This window comes from Pelmatolapia mariae, linkage group LG3_W (genome assembly GCF_036321145.2).
Source record: "Pelmatolapia mariae isolate MD_Pm_ZW linkage group LG3_W, Pm_UMD_F_2, whole genome shotgun sequence".
Classification (NCBI taxonomy): Eukaryota; Metazoa; Chordata; class Actinopteri; order Cichliformes; family Cichlidae; genus Pelmatolapia; species Pelmatolapia mariae.
The window spans coordinates 81,653,186-81,665,299 of NC_086229.1; the positions used below are offsets into that span (position 1 = coordinate 81,653,186).

The following is a 12,114-nucleotide window of genomic DNA, read 5'->3' on the forward strand; positions in this document are numbered from 1 at the left end:
AAAAGGTGAGGTCCTTTGCAGATTCTATTCGGGAACTGCATGCTATGAAATGTCCTAAGGGACTCTACAAGGTAGCAAAGTTGGGGTATATCTGAAAGGACACACTATGGGTTTATTTAAAGAGAATTTTAACAGGTGTGTGGAACAAGCTGAATCACTTGCAATGGCCAAGTCGGTGTATTTTCAGTGGAATCAATTTTGGCCCCATTTTCATGCATGCTCGCTAGTTCACAAAAAGGGAAGCAGCACAAAAGGCTGATTTACATTTTGCAATGCAATGCAAATTCCTTGTTAGTAAGTACCTTTACGTTCTCAAATCAAAATGATGCTGACTGGGACTTTCAGACTGCAAGCCAAAAGCGTCCATGATAAGCATTTTTATTGTACTGTTGTGTCACTGAGTTATTTTTTATTTTTTTACATTTAGACCACTCCGCTCTCTTACTGCAGTTTATCCCTCCATGACACACATTCAGTAAATGTATGCATTTTACCAAAAAAAAGGAAAAACGCTACACATCCAGCTGGGTACAGTGGCCCCGGAATAGGCAGCGGTTCCATGTCTCGCTCAACAGAGCTTAGACAGATACTGACACATTCACTGTTGCACATGATCGATCTCATAAATCCATAAATTCACATACAGTACGGACTGATCCACCCACTGCACCACAGAGAGACACGATTTCCGGAGTCGGACACTAACCTGTGGCGGGGGGAGGCCGCCTGCACCGGGCGGGCAGTCGGGCAACATCATTGTCCGTTTAGGAGTGCCGCACTCGCAGCCGGGGGAGGGGTTAGACATGCTCCAGTTTCCATTCAGAAAGATGTCAGCGACTGACTGATCCACGGAGGGAGTGAACCAATCAGACCCCGTGGAGGAACAAGGTAGATTCCTGCAGGAAAATAAACATGAATATTTCACCTGCAACCGATCACCCCTGTCACCTACATCCATCACTGTATGCCTTATTTCCACTTTTTCTTAAACACTGGTGGTGTTTGGGGGATAAATCATAACAGTAGCAAAGCTTTATCATCGTTTTAATACAGCTTTATATTTTTAAGACTCCTGGAAAATAACCACTTAATTAAAAGATTACAGTTTGTGTTTTAATAATGCATGCACAACAGGCCATTCAGAGCGGCTGCCGTAAACAAGAACTTCCGAGGACTCCGAACGTTTTAATATTTCCATCTCATAGGTTTAAACAGGTATTCATTATTCAGCTTATCCTGATCAAGACTGTGGAGAAAGCTCATTATTTATTGATCAAATTTGTTTTTACAAATTGGTTTTCAAAATCCTGCCAAGCATTTTTTTTTCCTAGCTCCATGCCTGCTGCTGGATTTGTCGGAAAGAGGCTGATACACGCATGCATAACAACTCGCCAAACATACACAGCTTGCAAAGATTCAGACTCAGTCAGTATCATTTGGTTTTGATGTTTGGCTGGATTCTTAATTTGCGACTCGTGTATACCCAGCGTACTTACGGTATAGGGTCTCCTTTCATGCAGCGTGTCCCAAAGCCAGGCTTGTTCAACAAGCTTTCCACCACCTGGGACACCTCCGTATTTCCTGGCCCATCGTTGCTGTAAAATTCAACATAAAATAATGAAAAATTCCTCATTAGATATTTCAGTTTAATCTCTCACAGAAGGTCCACATAGCAATTTAATCCATGAGCGCCAGCCAGTCTGTCACAATGTCAATAAAACAGACAAACAAGAATTAAATAGGCATTATGAAAGAGAATGAATTTGGACAATGGCCTGTTGTGGCAGAATCGCTGCATAATGGGGAACATGAGAACAGGGTGTCTACGGGTAAAGTAAAATTTAAAGACTGTTTTATGTCCCTTTTAGGCCAAACTGTACACAAATCACAACTGAAAATCTGCTCGTTATAAGGAAACACATTCAGAAATATGACGTGATATGAAATATCACACACGTTCCACCAGTGTATTGCCAAAATTAAACCCACAGACAGTCCCAGGCATCTGGGATTTGTTTTATTTAGGCATGAGATACAACCATTACATTAGTTTTTGTATGTCATAATTAATAAGAATTTATTGTTAATAGTTTTGTGTATGTATATACATCAGTCTATATATATATAAAAGACTGAGGAGCAGTAACATTATGTAACTTTTAAGACCTTTTATAAGGTCTTAAATACATATTTAGGAATAAACTTCAGAGAGCGATTACAATCTTAGTCAGCTTGATGATCCTGCTGTTCTACCAGTCCAAAACAACATGACTGTTATAAATGTGTTAAATCAAGTGAAACTTCAGAGCTAGTTCAATCAGAAAAACCAGCATCTGAGGTTCTATAGATATTTGTTTTAGAAGTCCTGTCTATCGTCTCCTGTAGCACTTGATTGGGACATTTAGAGTGCTGTCTAATTCGTTTTCCATATTGACAAATAAGAGAAGATTGGAGTGACCATTAATGCCAAACAAATCTTTACATTCAAGAACTCCTGAGAGGAAATGAAACACGCTGCCTCGAGGATTCGATGTGGTGAAACGCTCAATAGCAATGCTCGGTGCCGCTGGAGTTATCTTAACTGAGAATGAGAGAAAAATCTCAGAGTTTACCAACTCTGTTTTTCGGCCAGAGAGTCAAAACTTCTTTGACATCACTTATTTAAACATTATCGACTGTAAAGCGATGATGTCTATAGCCCGAGCTCAGTGCAAGCACGAGCCGATATGACCCTGATCGAGATTCTGTGTACAGTACGGGCTCCTCGAAGCCTTTCATTATTATCCCAGTGTCCTGTACATATCTAAGCCATGTCTCAGTTAAACAGTCTTCACATTCCAATCCTGTTCTCATTACTAACCACACACACGCTGCCCTTTATCTTAAGGGTACTGTGGGAGTTAAAACACAGTGTTTCATAGAGACCACAGCGATGGCTCTCTGCCAGCAGTAGCCACAGCCCGGCCAACCGTTTGGATTAATACAGTGTTCATTGTCTCATTTAGAGGCGTCTCCGTGAAGGTCACGCGGTCATTTTCTTGGCCACCAGCGAGCGCAATTGAAGTGGTCCGATTGTAAAAATGGATTATGTGCAGCCATCTGTTTTGCTATTAACAATGGCTGGGTTACCATGTTATTAAAGATAATAAAACTATTGGACGGTTGTAAAACGAAGACTTGTGCATACACACAGAAACAGCGGAACTAATGAAGAGTTTATCTAGTCAAAATGACACAGCATAGATGAACTGAAGATAACTGCAGAAAGTCAAATAAAGGCCACGTGACGACACAGAATAGAAAAAAAACCCTGTTGGTCCACAGAGCAAATGTCCCAACTATTAAAATTTTAAATGAGCATATATTTAAAAATAAAAAAGTCACTTCACATTTAAATCATGTTTTGTTTTTTATTTTATACAGCATGTTTTGGATTTCAGCACTGTGGAAAGAGACTTGAATGAATTAGCACCACGGACAGAGCGAGACTCACACTTAGGTCTGTTTCAGGACCACGGAGAGAGACAGCACTGCATTTCGGCAAAGGCAACAAACAAAAAAAAGAATAAATGGTTCAGTTGCACTTTTTAAATGGCTTTTCGTGTATGTGAGAACCACCTAAAACCTCACTGTACATTTTAAAAGACTTTTTAAATGACTTATTAACAGCTCCAAGTGCGGTGACAAGTTCTAGGGCTGCTGGTAACAATGCCGTCAGTTTTAAGTTTTAAGAAGACTCTGGTGACTCCATCCATCTATCCACTTGGGGTACATCCTGGACAGGTCGCATGAAAACTAGAAAAAGGGTTAGCTGTTTCTCCTTACAGCCCACCAGTCTGCCGGGGCCTTTCCATGTGGAGTTTGCCTGGTCTCCCTGTGCCTGAGTGAAATCACTCCAGGTGCTCCAGCTTCCTCCCACAGTCCACAGATATGCATATTCATTAACAGGCAATTCAAAGTTGGCTGTAGGTGTGATTGTGAGTGTGTCTTGTGTGTCTCTCTATACAGATTGTTGATCTGTCCAGGGTTTACCCCACCTCATCAGAAATCATCAGAAAAAACAGTGGCTGTATTAAGACCACTATGTCCTCAAACTGCCTGTTTATATATTTAACCTGTCCAGCATGTGATGCCAAAACTGTGGTCTAAAGAAAGACGTGCGTATACTTCATAGCAGCACAAGGCACAAAACGTAGCAGAGTAAACTGATGCAGGAGGGTAAAGTAAGTCATATAAACTGAATCTGCAGGAAGTGTCATTTGTAATTACATAAAGTGTTATGAAAGCAACCGTAAAATTCTGCTGCAAAAGAGCATTAAAATGTTTCAGTTAGTGCTAACGGAAATAAAACAGAACTAAAATCTAAAGTTTATGATCTGAGTCCTGACTAGAATGCAGGCTCTATATTACATCATATCTTCACTCCGACCAACAGTTTTGTTTCTGTCTTGAACGAGCCACTTTCTCACGAGGCAACACTTATTACCTATTATGCCTCGATATCCTCTGAGCGAATTTCCGCAAAGTGCCTCAGTGGGAAATGAAACACCTGTAGGCTGAATAACTAACAAACACCTCTTCGTCACAGGAGCGCAGGATGAATTACGAGTAGTTCGCTGGCCTTGACAGAAGCTGCAAATGTTGATTAAATTGTTGCAGCACTCAGGTTGTTACATCGAAAGGGTCATGTTACAGCAATTTTGACTTTACTGGTGTGAACGTGGAGGTATTTAACTGTAAAATCAATCCCAGCTCATCACCGCCACCATCATCATCATCCTTGAGGCTCGGGCGGGGGAAAAAAGAAAATTGGAGAAATACTTCAGTATGCCTTCAGGCTTTTCTAACAAATCTATTTAAAAGCATGGGTTGTTCCATAATTTAAGTATCACTGTTGCCTAAAACTAACAAAAGAAAAGCTGTAAAGTGGAGAGAATAATAATAATAATAAAAGACAAAAAATGGTAAATTAAGTCCAAAGGCAACATTTACTTTTCACTTCACCTCACCTGACTTCCAAAAATATTTCTGCAATTATTTTCCATCCTCCTTCCCCAAAGTTGCAAAGCTATGACATCACCGTGGGCGGCTGTGGCTCAGGAGTTATTAGAGGGGGCCATCTAACCCAAGTCACCCGGCTTAGTCCAGGTGCTGGGGCCATAGAGTAAGCACCGTATGGATCTGTGTGTGTATGATTTGGTGAATGGGGCTTGTAATGAAATGTGCTTTGAGAGCTCAGTTAGAGGAGAAGCTCTATATAAGTACCAGTCCATTTACACGATCCACTTACAATGGGCGCTGTAGTCACAACACCAACACAGCAATATTAGATGGAGTGATTTACAGTGGTGCATATCAGCGCGCCGCACGCGCCTCCTGAAGTGCTTTCAAAGTCCACCGGAGCTGGGCCTTGTCACAAGCTTTGCCATTCATTTTCAATGACGCTGAACGGCAGCCAAGGACGGGCAGTGTCCACATCGACGTCCTCGGCAAGATCATCTCTCAGAAATAAAACGGCGAGGCCTGTTTCTGTAACATTTTTGTATTTTTTGTGCTTTGATTTTTCCATCTTTGAAGTTGAACTTTCCTACACAGTTGCATAGTGTCTTGTTTATCTTCTCAACCATGTCTGCTATTACAACTACCCACTGCTCCCTTAAATTATTCAGACCCCATCTGCCTCTGATAACAGTACAGATCATTTGTTAAAAGATTTCTTCGCTGTGAAAATCACGTTGATTCGGTTTCATGAAACTGCAATAACCTTACTGATGTTACTGTTGTATGACATCATTCAGCAGCAGTATCTCCTAAACTTAAAAAAATAAAAAATAAATCACAGGCTGTTGTTAACGCTCAAATCTAAATTAGAATCTCAGGGGGGACTCGATTAAAATGCCATTTTAACTGATACCTGAAGAAAAACCACAAATCATTACTACATCTTAAACACGTTACCTATAGAAGGTGGTTTGAGGCAGGCCATACATCCAGGGCTGCAGCTCCAAGGGTGGAAATTCGGTGAACGGCGGGACGATGAGGGAGAAGATCAGAGACAGGCAGACAAAAAAAGCAGGCAAGACCACCTAGGAGGATGGTGACAAATTTAACAGTCAAAAAAAACGACTTTCTTTTTTTTCCTTTTAACAGTTTCAGCTCTGCCCCAGACATTTATCTTACATCTGAAGCTCTTTTGAAGCAAAATGTAACAGAAATCAATTAAAACAGATTTCGCTGAAGTCTAGGGAAATAATTGCAGCAGATAAAAAAAGGAGAAAGTAACGAAACTGAAACAGTTTTACTACTCGCCAAAGTTTCTCGAGCAAAATCAGAAACACAAATCCTTCATGCTTCCTTTTTTAAAAAAAATTTAAGCCTTGAAGTTTCATTTAATCATGAATGTGCTGCACAGTTCCTGCACAGTTCCTGCACAGATGCAGGAAGCGAGTTGGATTCGTTTTATCGCCAATATAATGTCACAGCACGCAGCGGGTGGACGGAATCGGAGCCAGATTCCTTTTGAACAAATACAAACAATCATTATTATGCATTCGTTTTAGGATCCCTGCACGTGCGACCCAGGCGCGCGTTTTATGCACTCGGAACGGTCGACGAGAGATCGACTTCACCGCCGCGCCTCCACCGAGCCGCCGCGCTGTTATTACATTCCACGTGGCGCGGTCCGGACTGATGCGATCAACAGCGGCGGGGCACCGACGCAATAATGTGTACACATTAATATGCTCCCCGCCAACTTGTTTGGGCACTTCTCCATGCTTTATGAGTTTGATTAAACACTTCCAACACTGCCACCATCATCTGGCCACTCTGATGTAATTAGTTTCTCGCAATTCTCTTGTCTTGAGGGTGTGTGTGTGTGTGTGTGTGTGTGTGTGTGTGTGTGTGTGTGTGTGTGTGTGTGTGTGTGTGTGTTTAAAAAAAAACAAAAAAAAACAGACGCTGCAACAATACTACCCCCCACCCTCCAAATCCTCTTTTCTTCATCATGTAATTTGCTTTTCATTATATTGTTAGAGCTGACAAAAAGGTCTGTGTGGGGGGGAAAAAAAGTGCGAGATATCTTTACTGTTTAATCATTCATAGGTCGGGGTGCGCTCGGCAGCAAAGGGGAGGTTTGCACACACTTGATTAATTGCGGGGCATGCAATTTGCAAGGCCAATTCAAGATGCTACAATTGAAATCCTGAATTTACTACATGGAGCTATGGCCACGGAAATGTGCTTGGAGGGAAGATAAAGAGCAGCAATGAGACTGAAAAGCTTAATGGCAGACCGCAGAGAGAAAGAACTATTCTTGTTCAGTTGCTCCCTCGCTCTCCCTCCCTCTCTCGGCAGTAATTGCAGGTGACAGCTGGCACTTCTTCCATTGAGAGAAATCGGCAAAAAAACAGGGAGAAGTCATTACGCTCACAAAGCCAAAGCACTCACATGAACAATGCATGAGTTTATCGCATTCTCAAGTTTGGAGGGGATTTAAAGTAGAGGATGGGATTATATGCAAAATGGGTAAAAACACAACATGAATAAGATGTGTTGTGTTGTGGTGTGTGTGTGTGTGTGTTTTTCTTTTTGCAGCAAAGTCAAAAGCCTCATTACAAACAGACTTCTCCAAAACAACCATTCGTGTCAATCCAATTACACCGGTGAATAATAAATTTAATGCCACAGCTTGCATTAAAGTGGATAATAGCAGCTCATTGAATATTTTTCTGTAGTCTTAAAGGGGGATATTATGTTTTTCCTTGTTTTCCATCATATACAGTAACTTTATTAGGTACACCTTGCTAGTACAGGGTTAGACATTTGGCAAACATTCAACAAGGTGCTGGAAACATTCCTCAGAGATTTTGGTCCACGTCCAGCCTTCTATTGCTCAAGTTTGGTGAGCCCGTGTAAACTGTAGCCTCAGTTTTCTGTTCTTAGTTGACATTAGTGTCACCCGTTGTGTGGTCTTCTGTTGCTGTAGCCCATCTGCTTAAAGGCTCAGAGATGCTCTTCTGCATACCTTGGTTGTAACAAGTGGCTGTTGCATTGACTGCTCAGCTTAAATCAGTCTGATTTTCTTCTGACCTCCGGCATCAACGAGGCATTTTCTCCCATGGATCTGCAGCTCACTAGACATTTTCTCTTTTTCAGAACATTCTCTGTAAACTCCAGAGATGGTTTTGTGCTCAGCAGTTTCTGAAAGTTTCTGAACTACTCAGACCAGTCCGTTTGGCACCAACAACGACCACGCCACCTTCAAAGTCACTTAAATCACCTCATTCTGATGTTGAGTTTGAACTTCAGAAGGTCGGCTTAAACACGTCTGCATGCCTAAACTTACTGAGTTGCTGCCATGTGATTGGCTTAATATTAATGTTGCATCAACAAGCAGCTGAACGGATGCACCTAATAAAGCCAATGAGTCTCTATACATATATACAATGGTGAATATTCATATTAACACATGGCTGAAGCGTCAGATAATGTAACTCAGTGTATTTACATGTAATCTTTGTGGACTGAAAGCTTTGTGCTGCTGTAAATGTGCAGTTTTAGACTGTTGTTTTTCTACTTTTGTGTCCATGTGAGCGGGAGTAGATACATAGGCCCATAGCTCTAGCTGTGAGCACCTACATACTCTTCAAGCCTTCTGTTTTAGAGGGGCAGCCAATCAGAAGAACATTAAATAAACGGTATGAACTGCACCAAGCTCAAGCCCCAGTATAAGATTAATAATGGTTATTTTGTACTTTTCCTCATGTAACGCTATTCTAGTCAAGTCCAATAATAGAAATACAGAGCTGGAAATGAACATAATCGCTCCACACACTAAAGTGCTTGTTATTGCCAATAAAAGTTAATATCCACAACTTTAAACAAAAAGAAAAACATAGTTAAACTGAACAAATTAATACTTTATCAACTATTTTCCTGTTAGTGCTTAAATGGGGAGTTGCAGTCAGTTCAGTTCAGAGTGAGCCCCAAACACGAGAAGCCTTCAAGTCCTCGGCGCCACAACATAACCAATAACCGCCTCTGCCCGATTCTGACAGTGCCAAGACTCACCCGTCCCCAACTTCCAGCCCCATAAATCACTCCTTTTGTGTTTCTCACCGTAATCTCTTTTATATTCCCCTAACCATTTGTATTGGAGCAGATTACCTCACTACACAATCATATCTGCTGACAATGGGAGCTGTTGACATGACAGGGCGGGGGTGGGGGGGGAGGGAAGAAACCCTTTAACCAAATGAATAAAGAGGAAGAGCCGGGAGGTGTGCCCTTGCAGACAATGTGCTCCCTTGTACATCCGCATTCGCACACTTATCCTTCTATTCCTGCTCTGCGTCCCCACTAAAGAGGGACGTCCGAGATTGACAGTGACTAATGGGGGGCTGGTACTGCAGCAAATTACAAGAAGAGCCCGCACCTCGCAAAGGTGAAACACTGCTCGCTCTCCTCCTCACTCCTCCTTCCTCTCACACAGGAAAGGATGAGCTGCACTCTTTAGTTTTCAGCTAGTTCCCCACAACGGCTGCTGTCACATATGATGCAACGGCACGACGTCCACGTACGCAAGGAGTTTGTGTGTGCGTGTGAGCGCAAGCACACTTTAGGTCAGAACACACTTTTTACAAGTTGAGAAAATAATCAATGAAGTACCTGGAAAACTGCTGTTTACTGAAATTGGTTTTGACTTGTTTAAATTACGTCTGCTTATTGGTTTTGACTTCTGAAATTATGTTTATGAGGAGCAAAATAATATAGACATACACTTAATAAGCTAACAGCAATCTGTCATCTCTGTAATTGTTATGCGATCGCATTTAATACGTGGCTAATGAAAACACATGATTAGCACGCGGTGGAATGAAGGAAAAACAAATCATGGGTGTCACTTTGGCTTTCTGGTGCCAATCAGGGCGATCAGGTGAAACTGATGGCGCTAACTGAAGCCAGCACACAAACGGATTCATGGCTTCCCGCCTACAGACGTGCTGTTCTTTCAAAGTGCGACGCTGAGACTGAAAAATATATACCTGGACTCGGATATTGACATTTTCTTTTCCAATTACAGAAACTGACTGATTGGGTCCAAACACTCAAACTTCCTCCACAGCACCAATCGCAGCCTGACTTTTGTCCTCTGGGCGTGCTTTTGGTACACCCACGTGTGCCGTCGGGGAGATAGAGACGATCATCGGACATGCACTTTACTGACACGACGCTACATCATCCTGGACGCCGCCGTTCACATTTTTCAGCGCTCATATTCTGCCGTCAGTGTCGATTTCTCTACCAACATTTTAAACCCTGTAACTATTGACTCCATCAAGATGGATGAGTCTTCCATCCAGGTTTTAAATGAGCTCACTCTATCACATATGCCATTAACTGATTTTGAAAGCTAACATGTATTTTGCGCAATCCTACCTTGATCCTCCCATACAACCCTACTAGCATAACCCTTCAATCCATCAATATGACAGACTGAGGCCATTACCTGGGCAATGAGTCCTTTGCGGCTCCTTCGGGCGTGGTGGAAGCGCTTAATAAAGAGCGCCAGGAACTGCTGTCTGATCAGCTTCCATCCGGTGATGACCGCGGATCCCCTCCCGCTGTCACTGGGGCTCTTCCTTATGTCTGGAATAGACGTTAACCTTCAGCATTATTTATCATCCATGCCTATGTAAAAGATCTGCTGAGCATGCTTTTCAGCACCACTAATGGGCTGATCAAATATAACTTAAGTGTTAAACTGGCCAGCGCCACTAGCTCATTCCTCAAAGTGGCAATTTTACTTTTTTTCATTTCATGTATCTGGGCCTGACTCAAAAGGAAAACACTGACAAACACAGGCCTTGGACACCTTTTGTTTTACATATTTTCATTATTAAGAAGCATTCACTGTGAAAATTTGCAAAAAAGCTTGAATCAAAGGCCAGTTTTGTGATGAAAGGCACACATTTAAGGTGTAAAAGACAGGTGAGATAATGTGTAGTGAAAGGGAAGCCTGCTTGAAAGTGAGTTTTTCTTGGTATTATGCTGTCTCACCTGAGGGGAAACAATCAAACTGAAGCCAAACTAAATCAAATTAATAACTGAGGAACAAAGGGTGTGGTGTGAAAAAAATAATAGTTGTAAAGATCAAACCATTGAGGACAAAACAAAAATACTTACCTTCAACTTTACTTGTGAACTTTTCTAGATGAGAAACAAAAGAAAGACCAAGATTTAAACAGGAAGTGCAGTTCATTTAATGAGCTTTTAAAACTCTTAAATTTAAAATATTGCTAATTCATCTGTTTGCCTTCATCAAAAAAAAAAAAAAAAAAGATAAATATGAAGGACTTGCCACTCTTCCTGGTGGTTTGCTCTGTTTTTGAGTGGACGCTGGCAATGCTGTTCCTCTTGGCTTCGCGGGACCTTCTTTTGCTGTCTCTCACAAACAGCTCCTTTGTCGCTGTGGGAATACAAATAAGATATGTTGTTATGGCCTGACCCAATTTAGGGTTATAAATAACAATAAGAACAGCAACCTGCCCTGCAAGACGCCATATTATTCCCTGCAAAAGCACAAACCCAGGTGTTTCAGGAACACGAGGAAATCCGATTTTTGAGATTAGGCCGATAAGTGAGGTTGCTCGGCAATGGCTGCAAACAAAAATTGTGAAAAGATGGGAACGGGAGATTTACCCATTGAGGTCAATCAGTGACACATGAAAGCAGGGCTGGAAAGCGCCGTGTCTTTTTTATTTCAGTCGTCCTTCTACTGGGGCAGACGAACCCAAACCAAGGAAAATAACTTCTACCTACATCTGAGTCATCTTTTGCAAGTACTGCTATAAAAGCGACTCGTGGCCTGAGAAGCCAGTGAACATGTGCTTAGTTCATCGTCATTAATGCAGTCGTGCTGATTTCTGAGACCTTTACACACAGTAATTAAATCCTGCTTTAGGCTGCTTTGTTGGTTTTAGTTCATTTTGATTAATGTATCTAGAGGATGGACACCAAAATCAAATGGCCTTTTTGGAGCCAGGATCTGCTTCAAATGCCAGGTTCTGATTGGCAAACTGCTTTTACAGCTACCTAAATGGGTCTACGTAA

At 41.8% G+C, this 12,114-nt stretch overlaps 1 protein-coding gene across 1 annotated transcript in view; it reads right to left on the bottom strand.

The window, feature by feature from the left end:
• Positions 1-12,114, bottom strand: part of LOC134619291 (phospholipid-transporting ATPase ABCA1-like) — a 172,160-nt gene that overhangs the window by 81,001 nt on the left and 79,045 nt on the right. Inside the window, exons 26-31 of the mRNA XM_063465060.1 lie at positions 11,366-11,470; positions 11,188-11,211; positions 10,511-10,650; positions 5,959-6,086; positions 1,497-1,595; positions 707-896 (exon numbers count right to left, since the gene is read on the bottom strand). Coding sequence (XP_063321130.1) covers positions 707-896; positions 1,497-1,595; positions 5,959-6,086; positions 10,511-10,650; positions 11,188-11,211; positions 11,366-11,470 — 686 coding nt within the window. The remainder of the gene's footprint in view (positions 1-706; positions 897-1,496; positions 1,596-5,958; positions 6,087-10,510; positions 10,651-11,187; positions 11,212-11,365; positions 11,471-12,114) is intronic.